General features: G+C 43.6%; 1 protein-coding gene across 1 annotated transcript in view; it reads left to right on the plus strand.

Annotated features, from left to right (window-relative positions):
- Positions 1 to 19,648, plus strand: part of Vwc2 (von Willebrand factor C domain containing 2) — a 132,070-nt gene that overhangs the window by 8,550 nt on the left and 103,872 nt on the right. Inside the window, exon 2 of the mRNA XM_051165102.1 lies at positions 17,717 to 17,846. Within this exon, the coding sequence (XP_051021059.1) occupies positions 17,717 to 17,846 (130 nt within the window). The remainder of the gene's footprint in view (positions 1 to 17,716; positions 17,847 to 19,648) is intronic.

Consider the following 19,648-nt stretch of genomic DNA (forward strand, 5'->3'; position numbering starts at 1 on the left):
CTCCCTCCCTCCCACTTTCACCCTATTCTCCTCCCCTACATCTATGTCCATGGGAAACCTCTTTCTCCTCTATATAGTCATAGGCGATCAAGTCTCATCTTGGTAGCCTGCTTATTCTTTCTTTGAGTGCCACCAGGCCTCTCCACCAAGGGGAGGTGGTCAAATATGGGACACCAGAGTTCATGTCAGAGTCAGTCCCCACTCTCCACATAACTGTGGAGAATGTCCTGTCCATTGGGTAAATCAGAGTAGGGGTTCGATGTTTATTACTTATATTGTACTTGATTAGTACAACAGTTTGAGCAGACCCCCATGGGTCCCGATCCACCGTCATGGTATTCTTCTTGTAGGTTTCTAGAACCTTAGCATTGTTAAGAAGAATGAGACTTGGGGTTTCTTTGTGTGGTTCCAGTTTCTGCACTCACACCCTCTTATAGGTGTGGAAGTCAGTTCGCTCTTCCCCATGAAGTGTGAAAAACACAAGCTTCTCTGAGTCTCTCAAGTTAACTTCTTGAAAAGAGACCAAAGGTACGTAACCTAAGCAAGCACAGACAGATGAAATTCACCTTCCACCTAGGCTCCTAAAACTACCACAAAGAGCATTGCAAGCATTGTGAGTGTTCTCCAAAGAAAAGTTTAGTTGTTGGAAGAATCGGATCCATAAGAGTCAGCCAAAAGCAAAGCTGTTGAATATCTCTGAGATCCTATCCTGAAACGAGACATGAGTACATTTAATGTGAAGTAAGAAAATAATGCTGAAAATGGAGCATCTGTGTAAAAGATAGAAATGGATTCCAGCCACTTGTCATCCTTAAAAATCAAAGAATCAAATGCAACCCACATTAATGAAGTAAGAGTTTGTTTGCAGCAGTAGGAAGTGGGTTTAGCAGGAGTAGGTTTGTGATGGTTTGTCTTCGTTGTCAAATGAACTAGATTTACACTCCTCTAGGAGGTACACTTCTTGGCATGTCAGAAGTTTCCAGAAGGTGGAAAACCCACCCTGACCATGGCCTGCACAAGCCAATGGAATGGGGGCCCAGACTGACTGAAGGGAAAGAAGAAGGGAGAGAAATCAAACTTTTTCTTCATTAATTAATTTATTTAATCATTATACAGCCTGATTGAAACCCCCTCCATCCTCTCCTCCAAGTCCCTCCCTTATACTCCCTTCCTCCCATTCCCGCCATGGGTACCAACCTACCCTGGCACATCAAGTCACAGTAGGACTACTTGCATCCTCTCCCCCTGAGGCCAGACAAGGTAGCCCAGCTAAATTAATAGCAGAGTCGTCTTTTTCCAGCTCCTAATTGAGGATTCAGTGCGGCCCTCCAACTCACATCCTGAAACACTAAAACCTCTGTGATGTACTCTGTATTCTGTGCCTCAAAAATAAGTTCTTTAAGTTGCTTGAAGTTCTTTAAGTTGCTTTTATTCTTTGCTTTGTCAGTAACAAGAAAAGTAGCGAATACAAGAGTAGACACTGATGAAGAGTTAATATAGTGAGTTGGCAAATAAGAAGAAGAAGCAGACATGTGGATGGAATGAAGGAATGAGATGTTCCATTGCAGAGAAGAGAGAAGCTAAGGTCTAGTGATTTCTTCCTAGACTCTGGGAGAAATCAGGAAACAGCTCCAAGACTTTGTGATTACAGCACACACGCGCGCGCGCGCGCGCGCGCGCGCACACACACACACACACACACACACACACACACACACACACACACACCACTAATTTTCTGATTCAAAAATCCCAGCAAATAGGAGCAAGAATTAAAAAAAAAAAACCAAAACCTTGTTTACACTTATGAGACTTGTTCACACATTCTGAGACTAGTGAGCACAAGGACATGAGAAAGATGTTCAGCATCCAGGGATGTTGTATGCATAGCTGCAGAGGGCAGGCTGACCTGGAGATCAATGACTATGCAACAACGACAGAAAAAAAAGCAGGAAAAGCAAGTGTTACTCTGGTCAGTGTATCCAGTACAGGTGTCATTCAGAAAGGAGTCTAATAGTCTAGTTTCAAGCAATAATAGGCTGGACAAAATGGCATATGCCTGTAGTCTGAGTTGATGGGCTGTCACACTACCAGAGAATGAAGGATGTTTCTGGAATTAGCTAATAGAAGTTAGATGCATAGTTGAAAACCTACTGTTTGTAAAACAACTGGACAACCAACACCCATGGTGGATCCTCTACAGGGTTGGAAGAAGAGCCAGAGGGAGCAGATACACCAATGCTTGGGTTGATTTTCTTGCACTGGAGTTTGAATTGGGAAATTTAAACAGGAAAAAACTTTAAGTACAAATTTCAAGTGTCCTCAGGCAGGAGGTCCAGGGTGTCAGTCTCAGCTTTAGGCAAGATCAGGAAATAGGTGGACATCTTCAAAGGCCCCTCTGGTGCCAAAGCTGCCCAGAACAGGCATCACCAGTCTCCCCTTGATCATGGGCTGGGTTCATTTGTTTTATCGGTCGATAGGTAGGTTGGTTGGTTTTTCAAGACAGGATTTCTCCGTGTAAGAACCCTGGCTGTCCTGGAACTCTCTTTGTAGACCAGGCTAGCCTCAAACTCACAGAGATCAGCCTACCTCTGCCTGCCATGTGCTGGGATTAAAGTGATGTGCCACCATGCTAGGCGTGGACCATAGACAGTTTTTATTGTCCTTTTTTTGTAATGAAAGATCAGAGCACTTTAAAAAAATCTTCCTTCTTAGTTGGTTATCTATTCCCATCATGCCCTGGGCAAGTTCTGAAGTAATTTGTGCCTCCAACCATACAGAAGCACCACATGTCCAGCTTTCACAACACCCTCTCATTCTTTCAAGTTTGGGGTGCATTTTACAAAGATCTCTCAATGTTTTTAGAGGGCTTCAAGTCAAATGCAGTCAAATTACTCTCAAGCAAGTGACTGTTCTCATTAATTGCTTTTGGTGTGTCAGGAATTATATCAGTCACTTTGGAGACAGACCCTCCTCCTTCTGACAGGAGAAGAGCTGTCTTTAGTCCCCTTGGGTGTGGTCAGCAGATGGTCAGTGAGACGCATACCTTCTCTTGTGGAGGAGGACTACCCTAAAGATTGCTGTATTTACCTGTTAGTACCTACGCATATCAGGCATAGAGAAATGTCAAGGGTGAATGAGTGGAAAAAATGGGATTCTGACAAGGCTGTCCCTTTCCTTCTGGCTGGGAGAAGAGAGGTGGGTGGCCTGAGGGATAAACTGTGCTCCCAAGTTTCAGCTTGGACAGCATCTTGCTATTGGCAGAGTTTCTGGGCTCCAGGGCTCTCCAGGAAGCCAAGAAAATAAGATTTGTCTTGCCCTGGGTAGCACAGAAGGAGGAGGGCACACTTTAACGCTTCGGTTAAAGGGATGCTGGCTCCTGTATGTCTACTGGCAAATGTGGGCCCTCTGTGGGTAAATGAACCCTGTAGGCTCCTATGCATAGAGACCTCAGACAAAAGGGATGGGCGACCTGGAGACACTGCTAATATTTTACTCACATGTATGTGAATGGTACAGAAGAGGGCTTGCTTGGGGAAAAGGGAGCAGACAGCAAAAGGGAACCAGCAGTGTAGACAGTGAGCTGGCTTTGAGCTCTAGGACTCAGTAAGTGATGGCTGATACACTCAGATGGGCTATAACATGACCACTGAACTGATGGTGTCCACATTGGATTCCAGAAGAGCCACCTTAAAGCTGTGGGTGTGAGCCCTGTTGCCATGGCCCTGCCAGCTCTGTTCAAAGGCAAAAGAACATAGATTGAGGCATTGTCATGATTATTTGTTTAAGATGACCATTGTTTGACACCACAGATGCTATCTTATATTAAGAATGCCAAAAGGAAGCTTGGGACTGTGTTGTGTGTGTGTGTGTGTGTGTGTGTGTGTGTGTGTGTGTGTGTGTGTGTGTGTGTGTGTAAGAGAGTGGGGGAGCCAGGGAGGTACATCAGTTTCAGTGCATTAAAGTTTTTTTCACTTGGCTACAGAGCCCAACTCTGGTCATTTTCCTACCAGAATGAACCCTAAGTTTAGTTTATGTTCTCTACAATGGGATCAATTCACAGGTCTTTTCAAAGACTATATTTTGAAATATATTTGATTTTATTCCTTTATGAATTTAGTGAATACTACGCTCTCTGCTTTATTCTCCCAAGGATTATGGAAGAGTTTGTACTTCCAGGTGTTTTGTTCATTTGTTTTGTTTTTTCTTTAAGAAAAAGGTGGTTTAGCTTTTAGTGAAAGTTGCAAGAGGGGGCTTCTTTCATACAAGTGGACTTTAAGTAGCTGATCATATACACATCACATAAGGGCTTAATTTAGGAATCTGTGAATGAGAAAATTAATTATTAATATTCCATAAGAATCTTAATAGCACCTAGGTTCCCAAAGGCATATGGTTGAGGGCTTTGAGTCTGACTGTCTATATACAGCCCTGTGGGCTTTTACATGCTGGGAAGCAAGACCTTCCTGTGTTGGTCCTGGTGGATGACAAACACTTGCTAGACCTCGGAGTGTTAGAGGTTCAAAAGCCTCTCTTTGTTTTGCAGGTCCCAGCTGCTGGCTATGTTTGAAGGAAAGTGGGGTGATAACTTGACGTTCTTTGAAAACAACTCACCCCACTTTCCCTTTGCAGTGGCCAGAGAGGAAATGAGACTAACCAAAGAGGTTTGTTCTTGGCAATGGTGTGTAGAGGTGTGTCAGATTTGGCATAAGTGCTATTGATGCATCCATTCTGATTGTGTATCCATCAGTCTGCAAGTACCAAGTCTAAACCATCAGCAGAGGATGCTGTCTTGTGTTCTTTTATTCCTCTTAAGTTATTTAGCTCTTTGCTAAGAGATAAACATGCCCTGTGAACAGCACTGGCATTTTCTACTCTTAACTGCCCTAGCACATTTCTGTAGGATCTGCAATAATCAGAGGGAACTGTTTGGACAAGGATTTCAAAGACTTTGGCAGATGAGGATCTTACATTATTTGGCTGATTTGTAAGAGGCAAGTTGTACCACTTCCCCTCCTCACAGGGACTGCTCTGTGAATGAGCAGTATGGTCCATGGAGTTTTGTTTCTTCCAGACTCTCTAAAACTGACAGCTTCTGGGGACAGTTCTTAATTAAGTCCCTTTGTGTGCAAATCTATTCCCTGACAGAGCATGGAGGACAAGAAATGACAAAAACATCTTCTCTGAAGAGCACAGGCAGCCAAGCTGAATGCCCTGAGGCTGCTGGCTGCTGGCTGCTGGCTGCTGGCTGCCAGCTGCAGCTTGGATTGGATGGAAAGGAAGGATGAAGGTCTATTTCACTACAGTAAGAAAACACCACCTTTTCATAGAAAAGGGACAGAAGTACCAAGAGGGAGCAGAGCTTGCCTGTGCCAGCCAGCTTTCCTGGGACCACAGGAACCACCCTATGGCTCACATAGACTATTGCTCCTCGCTAGATTTGAAGGAAAGTGGGTGAATAGTTTAATAAGTCAGTGTCTTGCCAGAATGTGGAAGCAGGGTAGCACTGATGAGAAGGAGACTGTACGCCCATCCCAGGTGTCTGGGACAGGTTGTAAGGACACCCAACAAGGTAGATGAAGTCATTGTAGTCAAGGATGTGGAATGTGTGTGTGTGTGTGTGTGTGTGTGTGTGTGTGTGTGTGTGTGACACAATCATATATGTGTGCATTCTGATTCCATGTCAGTGAATATTTTTATCTATAGACCAGATGTGAGTTGAACATTTGACCACTCCCCCAACCCCACCCCCAATGTGCTCTCCTCATTCTGTCAAAGCAAAGACAAAGGTACCACTTCCACATTTTTCTCCTCTAAACACTCTCTAACAGTCTCTAAACACTATAGCTCTGGCTTACCCACAGGTAACAAGATATTCTCACAGAAGAACACTTGGTGACTTTCCGTGCCGCATACTCCAAGTGTGAACTAGATGATTCAGATAGACTGAGCAGCTAGAAAGGACACTTTTGCCACCTGGTGACAAAACTGTGGCAGTAATTTTGAGAGGCAGTTAGTCCACTAGAGCCAGCAGAGTAAGGCTTTCTAGTTCTTGCTTTTAGCAACTTGATTGGAGTCTGAGCTCATGAGGTTAACTGAACGGCAGGATTAAAAGGGAAAGACCAAATTTCCACATGGGAACTGGAAGATCATTATCTTTCATTTGTGGCTCCTTTAAATATGACAATGGTTGAGAACAGTTGCATGAATCAGTTTTTGCTTGGGCTTCGGTTGGAATGGCCTGGTCTTTGAAGTTCTCAGAAATGCCCTTACTGTGGGCAATAACTCAGTGACTCGGTGGTTTTCCTACCTGGACAGGACCAAGTTTCATTTACTCTAGGCAGGAAGAACTCCTGTAACACCAGGTTATTGGGAAGGGCACCATATCCTTGCCACCTCTCTGGCTTCTTGGCTTCTTGCCTGCTTTCTTGTTCCAGAATTCATGCAATCATATGAGGTGCTGAAGGGCCTATGTTTTCTTGAGAGCAGCATCCTAGCTTTCATAGCTGTGAAACTAGGACACTTCTGGCGGCACCTTCCAGCCCCTGTTGGACTCAAGCTGGGATCTTAGCTTTTGACACTTTGCCCTGTTCCCTCTTCCTTCCTACCTCAGGTCCCTTGTTTCCAACTCTAAGGACGCTTAGGCCTCCCTGTGACATGGTCTGAAAGTCACACTGTGGTTCTGTCTGCACTGTAGCTCACCCTGAAGACCTTTGAGTCCTGACATCTGAGAGTCCAACTCCAGATGAACTGGAAATGGTGACTTCCTCTCTGGAAAGTCTCTCCCTGCTAATACCTACAAAGTGAGCATAAGTGTTTAGTAGTGGCTTCTGGTCACTCTGGGTGGTTTTAAGCTTCAGAAAACTAAAGTTCTGGCACGTCTCTGAAAATACAGAGATGGGAAGACTGGGAGGAGACAAGTGAGAGGAAAACCTGGGCTGGGCAATATTTGAGAATCTACCCTCAATCCTATGTCTGGACTTAGTACCCTCAGTTCAGCATGTGTAGACTAAAAACAGTTCAAAGATTTGCATCTGAATCTCTTTTTGTCACCCCCTAAATAATATAGTCAGGCAGTTGTTTGTAGAACACTTGCTACAAGTAGGTATTGTAAGTCACCCAGAGATCAGTTTAAGTGTGCGGATGGATGTATCTAGGTTTCATGCACAATGTGACTTAATTTTAAAGAAAGGACTTGAGTCTTTGTAGATTTGGGCCTCTATGGTAAATTGCTATGGGGTATAGATGGCAATTTACACTTATTAGTGCCTGATCATATTGTGAGTGATGATTTAAGTCCATCTTTCTGATGTGACCCTGATAACGCAAGTCACCTGTCTAGTGTGCACAATCCATTTGGTAGAACTGGGCTTGGACCCAATATCCGATGGTCAATCTTACTCTTACACTAAAGGAGATAATTTGGTTTATATCCATGTGTGTCAGGCACTGTGGTGCTCTGACTGTACCTTATTTGTTTATCAGATATCTTCCTCCTCTTGCCTTTGCCATATGAAAGCACAGAGCTTCATCAAGAAATGTGACCAGCCTTAGACAGCTTCTTCCCTTTCCAAATCACTGTGTAGTCACGGTGTGGAAACAGCCACTAACCTGTCACCACCTGGTGTCCTTCACTTTCTGTCCCGACCCTTGATCTTGCTTGGGAAAAGCTGGAAACCTTTTGTCCTGCTAGCCAGAGACCTCTCCATCACCACATTCAGCTTTGAATTTGTCCTTAGAGTCTGCAGGAGGCTGCTTGTATGGATTACTACGTAGCCTTTTCCTCTACTTTCAGAGGCATGAGCATATAGGATCCTTCTGCCTGTGACATTGTTCCTGGAATGAGTGATGCCAAAGCCCAGAAGAGGCTAGGAAAGCAGACCTATGTGTCAGTGTCATCCCCACCACTAGAGACCTTGAAGCATTATTTATTTGCTTGGTTTTGTGTTTGTTTTGAGATTGGGTCTTGCTAATATAGTCTAGGCTAGCTTGGAACCTGCAGTTATCTATTTTCCAAGTACTGATATGACAGATGGGCTCCACCTGCGCAGTTTGTGGAGCATCCTTAAATCTGTCTCCTGTGGTAAGAGTTAGTAAGACCCTCTGATAGGGCCCAGCAGAGCAGCATGGGATGCCCAGAGCACTCTCCTCACTGTCTTTGCATCTCGTGGAAGTGATGCAGCCCAGAGAAATATCACCAGAAGCTGCCGCCAGCTGGTTACTAGTGGGGTGCTGAGTTGGTTTAAGAAAGTTTCCTAGCATATTTTAAGTATATCCTTAAAGTAGCATACTTTAAGCAAATGTATTTTATGTTTTGACATAAAACCAGTGTGTTTTTAAAAGATCCCATATAAAATACTGCCAACAAGCATAGGCAGTGCATAGATGTATAGGCACCACATGCTTCCCTTGTGTGATATATTTTACCATGATTCCCCATTTTCTAATGAGATGAAAGGATACATATGAAACTAAACCTCCCTCACCATCCTTTCTTGATCCTTCCTTTCCCTTCACTGCCTCAAGAAGATAGGTCACTTAGCCTCCTGTGTTGATATGCTCATTTTCTCCAGAAGCACATGCCTTTGAACCATGTCTTTTGTTGCATGAGCATGCAAGGATTGACGCTTATATACACACGTCACGTAATGCCATGTCTATTCTTCTGTGTTTTTGAGATTCATATATTTGTTTCAGTTATGATTACTCCTATATTTTTGCTGCTGTCTCATATTCCTCATGATTACTGTGACATGGAGCTTATCAGGTCTCTTACAATCAACTGTCTCTCAGGTTTATTTTATCAACTGCTAAGGTTCTAGTTTTTAATTTAGCTGGTGCCACAGGGTCAGCACTTTGGGTTCAGACGTGTACTCAGATGGAAGGCATTTTGCTGGTAGACCCCAAGGGGTGGCTACACTTTTTCAGTTGTTGGAGGAGGTTTTCTATTATCTGTTTTTCAGCCATGCCTTTGTTCCCAGAAATAATGACTCTGAGACTCAAAGATATTTACAAAAGATGAGGCCAATATAGCTAGGTGTGTTCCCTGACTTGCTCATAACTGATATTCCATTTATCCTATTCTAAATTCGGCCACGTGGCTGGTTACTTCTGCTCTCCTAGTTTCATGCATCTGTCCTCCTCACTGTGCTGGGACGAATCCCCTGCATGCTTCACTCTATCCCAGCAATCACTCTACTGGAACTCTTCTTTCCTATTTCCTGTCTACATCTCCCCCTTTTTGGCCAATAAAAGGCTCTTTCTCTTATTAAAACAGGAAGCAGGAAGGCTGTTGTAAGTCTATTATTTCTGGGAGCAATGGTATGGGTAAAAAATATTGGTTACATAAAACCCCTATCTACAGCCAGGCTGAAGAACTGCAGAGCCTACCAATGGGGTAGATCCTGCAAGCTTATGAAAAGAAGACCCAAATGCCCTCATCTTGTATGCAAACTGACACCGAGGGAGTGAATGCTTAGGAGGTCCCTTGGAGGAGCAGCAACATGGCTGTCATCTTCCCTCCTAAAGAGATGGAGGCAGAAGCAAACACTAGGAGAATTTCTCTCACTTCTGACTTTCCCTGGGTATCTCCTATACACCATGACCCAAAGCTCTAATTCCCATTTGTAAACCAGAAACATTAAGAATTCCTGTTTTTCCAAACTTGGTGCCCTCCATAGCCTCACAATGTGAATATACTGCCTGTGAATATGTTTGGTTAGATCTTCCCAGATTCTTGATCAGACAGAAGATTATTTTACACATCAATTAACTATTCAGACTGTCATGTTAATTGTCATGCCATTGGTTTTGATCACTTTTCTTTTTAATTCATAAAAACCATTCGCAATTGACCTATAGAATTTCTTGCACATTCTGGATATTGGTACTTGTAGTTTTATCATGACTGTGTCAGCTGCAACAACTGCCATTTATTAAGCCTTGTGTGTCTATTCATTTAATCTCCCACAGCAATCAAATGAGCTAAATACTGCTATTCCATTGTTTGACATTTGTCACTGTAACAAAACACCCAAGGCAATCCACCTTATAAAGAGAAGAGTGATTTTCTACGGCCACACTACAGAACGTGTCCAATTCCCTCTGATCTCAAAAGCTAAGCAGGGTCAGGCCTGGCTAAGCACTTGGATTGGAAAATAAAAGGGATTATTTCAACTTACACATTTGGAGATTTCAGCCCATGTTACATCTGAGCCTAGATGAGGCATCACGTTATCACATGAGCAGGGAACAGAAACAAAGCTACTCACTTCCGGGCCAGGAAGTAAATGAGAGGGAGGAGGACACTGAGGTTCCATATGTCCCAAATGGTCCCATGGCCACCCACTGGTCCCACCTCCTGAAGTCCATCACCTCCTAATACTGCCACCTTGTGGTTCAGCCTCAAATACTCTAGCAAGTGTGTTTTCTGATTCACAGTGATGGGCATGGAGATTCATCAATGATTAAAAAAAAAAAAAATAATAGGAGGTTGGTTACTTTGTCCTTGACCCTGGTAATGCCGTATGTAAACTCTGCAGGGCTGGTAAGTGGAACTGAATGCGTGGCTGTTGGTTAGTGTAGATCCAGGCTGATCTTGTCTTACTGTACAAGGACCATAAGTGGAGGATGCCCATCATTACAGATCCATCACTGCCCATTTCCTCAGGGTGTCTGTGTCTCCTCCCTCCCTGCCTGCTATTGTGTCTTTCTATTGTGCTTATGTTCATCTGTTTTAGTACAGGCAGCATTCTATGCAATATGAGTTGTCCACAAGTAGCAGGATTCTCAAAGATACTAGGTATAATGTCTGAGATAAGACTTTCAATGGATGGTGGACGAATGCATGGGTTGTTGATGCAGGTGTCTTAGCAGTGCAGGATACTGTATGGATCTAACCTCTCTTTATTGCTGAATACAGCTCACACCTTAAACTTTCCATTCTTAGGTTTGAAAAGTAGATTATTAATTATGTCTGTAGCAAAGTATGAATTTTTGTATATTCAGTATAAAATATATCTGTTTAAGGAAGACATTGACAAAAAAAAGCTAAGGGTTATAAAAAAAAAGCTAAGGGTTATTAAAAAATAAAAGAGGGACAATAGATGGATTCTGTACAGTGTTCAGAATTAGAAACAATCCTGGTCATAGACTTTATGTTTATCTATCTAATACTCCTGACCCCTTTACACAGTTTCAGATCTCACTTATAAAAGTCACCACTTTAAGGAGAAGTGAGATAAAGTGTGTGAAGATGCCTGCCCCATGGGTTCAATTCTCAAGAACTACTTGGTGCAAGGAAAGAACCAAGTCTTCTAAGCTGACCCCTGGCTCCATATGACCATATACCTGTGCACACATGCTAATAAAATAATTTTAAAATACTACTGTAATAAATATGCTGTTAGCTGTAACTCCTTGAGGATTATATATCCAAATGTCCTCAGGCATAATATCTAATCCTGGAGCATTTGTATAAGGTTGGGCTAGCCTTCTGAAACACAGTTATATATTTTACAGTTTAATGTTTTTTATCATGTCCTGTGCAACTTAATCTCATTTGGTGGTGGTAGTGGAGGTGGTGGAGCTGCTGCTGGTGCTGGTGGTGGTGGTGGTGGTGGTGGTGGTGGTGGGTGTCCTTCCCAGCCATTTCTTTGCTTGATTTATATGCATATGGTTTCTAGTGCTTTCACAAAATACTTGCATCTGGGAAGTGTATGAAGAAAATTGGATTATTTAGTTTATAGCTAGGGATACTGAAATTCCAAGGAAAATTGTCCCATTGCCTGGCCTCTGCTGAGGGTCTTGTGGTAAATGTCATCCCAGTGGGGATGGAGTAAGATTGACACTGTTCTCTGTGCCTGACTGAATTCAGAGCGATCCCGGTACTAAAATAGTTTCAGAGAAAAGGAAGGAAAGGCAATGAGTTTTAGTATAACTCTTTGTTTTCATGATGACCTTGTTTTGTGTAATTGTAGAATGCACACATTGTAGTTTAGGAAGACAAATGGGTAAACTTATCAAATAAATGGTGGAGTAGGGGCTTATTTTATCATGAGCCATGTTGATAGAGAAAGATCTAAGTATGAGCCTATTCGCTCATACCTCTTTCTCCATAAATTAATCCCATCAACCAAAGTACTACAATCATTTGGGAAGTTGTTCTGGGACTTTTACCCCTCCCTTTTGTCTGTTGTTGAGTTAGCATCTGCGTTTAGCATTGAATTGGTCCCTAGGCACCAAGAAGTGCCTGCTGCCTTTTGCCACAGTAAGATTTCATGGTACCCTCTCCAGCAGTTCTTAGTGACAGCCTCTGGATGGGGAGTATAGTAGAGGGAACTGATTGTGACAGGAAGGTTGAGACACACAACTTTTCCATGGAAATGGCCCTTTCCTGCAGCATAGAAGAGAGGTGCATTGGAACTGATTTGAGAAAGGAGTATTGTATCCCACTTAAAGGGGCAATTCTGATGTGGTGAGAGGATGTTGTGGTGCAGACAGAAGGAGCAGGAGAAAACATCTGGAAAGAGTTTGTGTTTTCTAGCTGAGAATGGTTGTGCATGCCATAAATCCTAGCACTTAGGGGCAGAGGCAGACAGGTCTCTGTGAGTTTGAGGCCAGCCTGGTTGGTCTACATAGTAAGTTCTATGACAGCCAGAGCTTCTTAGTGAGACCCTGTTATAAAAAGAAAAAAGCAAAGAAAGGAGAGAGAGAGAGAGAGATAAAGATTAGACTTCTTGTTTTCCAAAGTAAAGAAGTTAGAGATGTAGGAAAGGACAGGTTTTAAATTTAAGGAACTTCCTGCAGGAACTTCCTCTTTGTGGTGTTAATGATTAGAAGAAATGGCAGTCACAAAATTGGCCATGATGGGACTTCATATGGATAGACACTTAATTCTGCCTGAGATTACCAATATAAAATGTATATAACTGTCCATCCTGTGGGGGTTCATACATTTGAGGCTTGATCCTCTAGTGATGGGTAAACTGTTTAAGAGGTAGGGTCATGCAGGAAGTGATTATGTCACATGGGGACACCTAATCCAGGTTTAAGGTACAGTGTTCATTTCCGTGGTCTTTCTTTTATAATTGAGACTAATTTCATGGATTAACTACATTGTCCACTTCTACTGAATCAAAAGATACGGACTGAGTACTTATTATAGCCTGTGCCGCTTTTGTTCATGTGATACAGGCACACAGATAACTATTCAGTAGTGTGAGGGCACCCCAAATTATGACTGATCTATTTTTATTACCATTGAGTCTCTGTATCTATTTAAACTTTATTGTCCGTGCTGTAGTCAGAGTTGTTTTACTGGCGGGGGGGGGGGGGGACCCTAAGCAAATATTTTCTTTATTGTTCTGCCCCAGCTCTAGGGTTTATGTTTTAGATTTCCTTTAAAGAGAGGCTGCTTGCAAGCATAGTCCACGCAGTAACTAAGTGAGCCATGTGGACAAGTGACAAAGACCAGCAATGTGAGCTTAGAGATCTTCAGGCAGAGGTGAGATCCAGCTACAGTACTTTGTTCATCACCACCAACTCCAAAACCATTTTATCTGCACCCTCCCAAAGGGTGGCAGAAGCTCACATTTGGCTCCATCGGTCTCCTTGTGGAGCTCCTGTCCCCTCCAGGTCCTTCTATCCCCTGGCTCCTCCATAAGATTCCCTGCACCTCACCGTAATGTTTGGCTGTGAGTCTCAGCATCTGCTTCAATTACCCACTGGGTGGAGCCTTTCAGAGGACCTCTATGGTAGGCTCCTTCTTCTGGTGGATGTCTATTCTAGTTGCCCTTCGGAATGAGCATTAAGCATCAACCCTAGGGTCCTCCTTGTTATTTACCTTCTTTAGGTCTGTGGATTGTAGTGTGGTTATCCTGTAGTAGGTGGCTAAGTAAATGTATACCATTTGTGTCTTTCCGGGTCTGGGTTACCTCACTCAAGATGATTGTTTCTAGTTCCATCCATTTGCCTGCAAATTTCAAGATTTCCAGGGCAGGGTGGTAGTACAGAGACTGATACACCAACCAAGGACCATGCATGGTGAGGACCTAGACCCTCTGCTCAGATGTAGTCAACAGGCAACACATAATATGTGGGTCCCATAATATGGGGATTAGGAACTACCTCTTACATGGACTCTGGTGTCCATTCATTGATCACTGCCCCCTGGCAGGGGCAGCCTTGCCAGGCCACAGAGGAAGAGGATGCAGGCAGCCCAGATGAAACTTGATAGGCTGGGGTCAGATGAAGGGGAGGAGGGCTCACCCTTTCTAAGGACTGGGGGAGGGAGGATGGAACTAAGAAGAGACAAGGGAGGGTGGCTACAATCGGAATGTAAAGTGAATAAATTAAAATTTTTTAATTTTTTTTTTTTTTAAGTTCACACTTCTGAAATTGAATTGGAATCATTGGATAACCAGACACTATCTTTATCCTTACTCCCAGTTAGGAAAAGCTACACTGTTCTAAGTGATGCATGCTTGGATCACTCCTGGTATGTTGCTGGTGCCTCGGCTACTAAGCAGAGTCTGCTTTAGAAGGGTAAATGGCCGGTCTGTGTCAGAGCCAGAGGTATGAGACAATCTAGCCTAAGTCCCTCCGGGTCCCTATCAGCTTCACATAAAGTCATTTTTTTGAATGTGCTATGCTGAAGCTGAGCCAGGCCACTATCTCCTTGCTTAGCTCCTGAGGTCCTGTGGACACTGGGTTTTCTTTTTTTCTTTCTTTTTTTTTTTTTATTAATTTATTCTTGTTAAATCTCAATGGTTATCTCATCCCTTGTATCCTCCCATTCTTCCCTCCCTCCCATTTTCCCCTTATTCCCGTCCGTCCCCTATGACTGTTCCTGAGGGGGATTACCTCCCCCTTTATATGCTCATAGGGTATCAAGTATCTTCTTGGTAACCTGCTATCCTTCCTCTGAGTGCCACCAGGTCTCCCTATCTGGGGGACATGCTCAAATATCGGGCACCAGAGTTCGTGTGAAAGTCAGTCCCCACTCTCCACTCAACTGTGGAGAATGTTCTGTTCATTGGCTAGATTTGGGTAGGGGTTTAAAGTTTACCGCCTGTATTGTCCTTGGCTGGTGCCATAGTTTGAGCAGAACCCCTGGGCCCAGATCTGCCCATCATAATGTTCTTCTTGTAGGTTTCTAGGACCCTCCAGATCCTTCTACTTTGCCATTGTTTTTCTTTGTTTTGGTTTCTATGCTTTATTTTTAAACTGAGCAACATTTCATGTACTGTAAAAGGGATAAGTAGTAGGCTGAGGGATGAAGTTGAGTGATGGTACTGGAGGAAAGACCCCAGCTCTATCTGCCTTTGATGGACACATCTCAGTTGGATCTATTGTCAGCGGACGTCGATTCAGTATGACATTGAAAAGGGCCACAGGTCTGCACAAGTATAGAGTAGAGAAGTTAAAATCAAGACACTCGGATGATAAGTGTCACTGAGCTTCACAATCAGTAACTGGCCGTAGACTAATGGATGACCAGGAATCAACATGAGAAGTGGCAAAAGATAGGTGATCCCAGAGATGTATGGAATCTAGGTTGTCAGGAAGGTGTCTGATTTTGGAGAATGTGTCAGACTGCCTTGTCATGCAGGACACGGGAACATGAGCACTGAACAGGAAATTCTGAAGTGGATATGGGTCCCCAGAAAGGTGGGAACCCCCGTATCACACATGAAAGACTAATATGTAAGAACTATGGGCCTGTGACCTGCTGGAGAACTTGAGCCTAGATGGTAGCAGCAGAGCACAGGGCATCTGAGAGAATCAACAAAGAGTTGAAACTTCCTCTCAGCCGCCTCTCCTTGGAGGAGATGGGGTGGGGTGAGCCAGGGATTGGAGTGAAGACAGCCCCACTGTGGGCCTGATGATAGCAGATACGGGTGGCAGAGGGAAGACTGGATAGAGCCATACTCGTGGTAATGCTGATGGAGTGTTAATTCTGATTTTTGAGAAATGAACAAATCCCCCAAATAGCTGTGCCACACTTCTAAATATTTAATGATAGTAAAACCCACAATCAAACTTTGGATAAAGTTGTAGGACTTTAAGAAAATAGCAAATCATCACGTGTGCTTACACGTGAGCTGGACTCTGCAGCCCTGGCATGGGGAGGGCTTTAGCTTCATTTCCAGGCCAGGTTGGAAAGATGGACCCACCAAAGGCTACCTCCCTAAGTACTGGGAACAGGCTGGCTTTCAAGTGTACATGTTGCCTAGCAACATGGCATTCAGCCCACTTTGTCTCCTTTAAGTCCACCCCACATGAAGCTTCGTCCTCTCTGCCTAAAGCATGGCCAAGGTGAAGGGTGGGTGTCTATCTGTTGAGCAGCTTCCTAAGGACACATGCAGACAGATGACCTTCCTGCTCCTTGCTAAGTCCACTGCCCTTAGCGGGGTAACCGCCTGCTCCCCTGGGGCAGCATGGCTCTGCATCTCTAATCCATACCATCTGGGCATCTTGGCTTCTGCCTGAAATCCTTCCAGTCAGAGGAATCTGTTATGCACTTGACTGTTTTTCCTGCAACTCAAGGTCTTTGCTTTTAAAACTAGAATATTTTCCTCATGTTGCTTACTGTCTACATCTGCTCCAGAAACAGAGAAGCAATACTATGACCAAGGAAAACACTTAGAGGAAAGCAACAACAACAAAAACTCACAACTGCAACATCCCCCAAACTATATTATGCCAAAATTATGTCTTAAAACTGTCCCTTTATATTGTTGTAAACTTGGTTTAACTTGCAAACTAGGCAGGCATTTTATTCTGGGCTATTTTTAAATTTTTAAACATCTCTCTTTATATATATATATATATATATATATATATATATATATATATATATATATATATATATACACACACACACACACACACAGAGAGAGAGAGAGAGAGAGAGAGAGAGAATCAGACAGATGGATAGAGAGAGAGAGAGAGATAAGGAGACAGAGGGACAAACAAAGAGAGAGAGACCCTAATACCTCTCAAAGCCTTGGTTCCCAGAAAAACATGGTACCATTAATGACACAGAGGCCTTGGAGAAGGGACAGCCACCATAGACCTACAGTTAAGAGCCCTCTGTGGTACCTTGGCTTGACCCCTTTGGAGCTCTGGTGAAGGCAAGTTGCCGAATGCCTCTGAGTTTTGGGTTCTTTACCAGTAACAGGGCCAAGCATTTCAGGAGAGCACTTGCTATGACTCTAAGAGCTCTGGGGCATCACAGTCATGCAGCTCCAGGCAAGGAACTCCCAGCTGCAGAGGACCATGTGAGTGTCTTGCGCCTTCTCTTTTTCCTGTGCCCTGTTCTGAGAAATATTGGGAACAATCCATGCTATGCTAAATGTATAAGAAGTTGACAGCTAAGGCTTTGGTGGTGAGCAACAAATCAGTAGTAATTTGAATTTAGAAACAACAGAAACATTTCTCCAAGGAAATGCTTATAAAGAAGTCCACTCAGCTGAGAGCTGCCCTTACTAGAGCTGAGAGGCTGAGCAGAGCCACCAGCCCCAGTGACTGCCTTTATTTACACCTAAGGTAGCCTGGGAACATCAGGAGCTTGTACCCACAGCTGGAAAAATACTGGGTCCAGGCACTTAAAAAAAAATGACATTCCTAAAACACCTGAAAGTAAAAGATATGACTTTATAAGGTAAGGACCGTATAAGGGAGGTGTGACCCTGACCATGGGCTTGTGTCTCAGGTGTCTCCATGTGAGCGGTGTCGTTGTGAAGCCAATGGTGAAGTGCTGTGTACAGTGTCGGCGTGTCCCCAGACGGAATGTGTGGACCCAGTGTACGAGCCTGATCAGTGCTGCCCCATCTGCAAAAACGGTAGGTGGAACACGTCCATCTGGACAGTGGGATTCCCCGGCCCCTAGGCTATTCTCGGGCATGTCAGTGGAATACGTAGCCATGAATGGGTTTCCATAGACATGCCCATGCCTTGCCACATAGACGCTGGGGGTTAGACTTGCTGCATATCGAGGCATTCTGCCTCTCTCTCACATCTTCTCCTTGTGCTTTGTAGATGTTAAAAGGTTTGGGAGAGGACAGAATTCAATCCCGCCACGGAGGAGGATGACTTATTTTAATTTAACATTGTTTGTTCTTGCAAATCTGTTTCTCCTTCCAGAGATAAATCAAACGTGTTTGTTGTACTCCTTTACTTTTCATTACTAAGCGAATTAAACTAGAAGCATAATTGAATATTTTTCAAAAACAAATTAGACAGGAAGACAGGTACCTCTTTTTCCCAGGGAGCATTCTTGGTACATCAAAAACCCAGACCCACTTTATGAAATGAAGCAGTAAGAACTCTTTGTCAGGGAAGAGTGGTTGCCAATCTTAACAAGAACTATTACTCTTGTACCTGAAGCAAGTAGGGCCATATGGGTATGACTCTCCAGGAGGGTGTTTTCTGGTGCATTCTGGACCAGGGGGACCATGGGATTATAACTAAATTAAATCACTGTTGAAGACATATAAAGCAGCTTTGAATGGAACAGGAGATTTGACCAGTGGTCCAGTATCTCAGTATTATCCCAGACGGCAGGGATCAGGCTTTCTGGTTTATGTTGACTTATTTTTATTATATGCATATGGGGTGCACATGGCAGTACTATAGGGCTAATTTGTGAGGTCTATAAATGTGTGACTTTGTGGGCCAAGGCTTAGTGGCTCTATGCTACAGGCTTTATAAGCTGCACATGAGGTTTGCAATCATGATTACATAGGAGTATCAGTTGTGCTCCACTTTTGAGTGTTTGGACATGCCATTAAAACTCAGACCAGGTATAGGCACATATCTAAATTTCCCTACAACAAATTGTGAAACCCTTGAAATATATAAATAGAAGAGGAAGACAGACATCCTTGAAAAAGCAAGGTCAGGGTGGTAGAAATGAGTAATAGTGGAGGATGGCATGTTCAGTCCTCTGGTTTGCAAGTAGACAGTATTCAGGGAAAAGTGTTGCAGATGTTTCATGTGAGGCTGGTGATGCATTTATGAAGATACTATGAGGTATTGGTCTACTTGATGAGAATGGAGACGCTATTGAGGGTCAGATGGATTGTTTGTTTCTGTATGCGTATGGACATTGTGCCTGCATATGCATATGTTTGTGCAGCACTTGCAGGTCTGAGGCCCTCAGAGGCCAGAAGACAGTCATAGATGGATGTGAGCTGATACATGGGTGCTGGGAATTGAACCTAGGTCCTCCGGAGGAATGTTAAAACACTGAGATAGTGTGTTGGAGAACTGATTGTCCACCTAAATGATAGTGAGTAGCTTAAACACTCTTGTCCTCTAGCCTTCCTGCCAAAGATAACAAAGTTATCCAACTGGGTGTAGTGGCGCAGGCCTTTAATCCCAGCACTCAGGAGGCAGAGGCAGGTGGATCATTGTGAGTTCGAGGCCAGCCTGGTCTACAAAGTGAGTCCAGGACAGCCAAGGCTAATACTGAGAAACCTTGTCTTGAAAAACAAACAACAAACAACAACAACAACAAAAAGTATCTGAGATACTCAGCACTTCTCTTGTTAGTTACAATTGGTAACAACGTGTTGGTGTTAGCTAGCCCTGGGATCCTAGTTAGCATGGCTTCAATAGATGAGAAGCCAGAATTGCAATACCT

Source organism: Acomys russatus, chromosome 22, assembly GCF_903995435.1.
Source record: "Acomys russatus chromosome 22, mAcoRus1.1, whole genome shotgun sequence".
Classification (NCBI taxonomy): domain Eukaryota; kingdom Metazoa; phylum Chordata; class Mammalia; order Rodentia; family Muridae; genus Acomys; species Acomys russatus.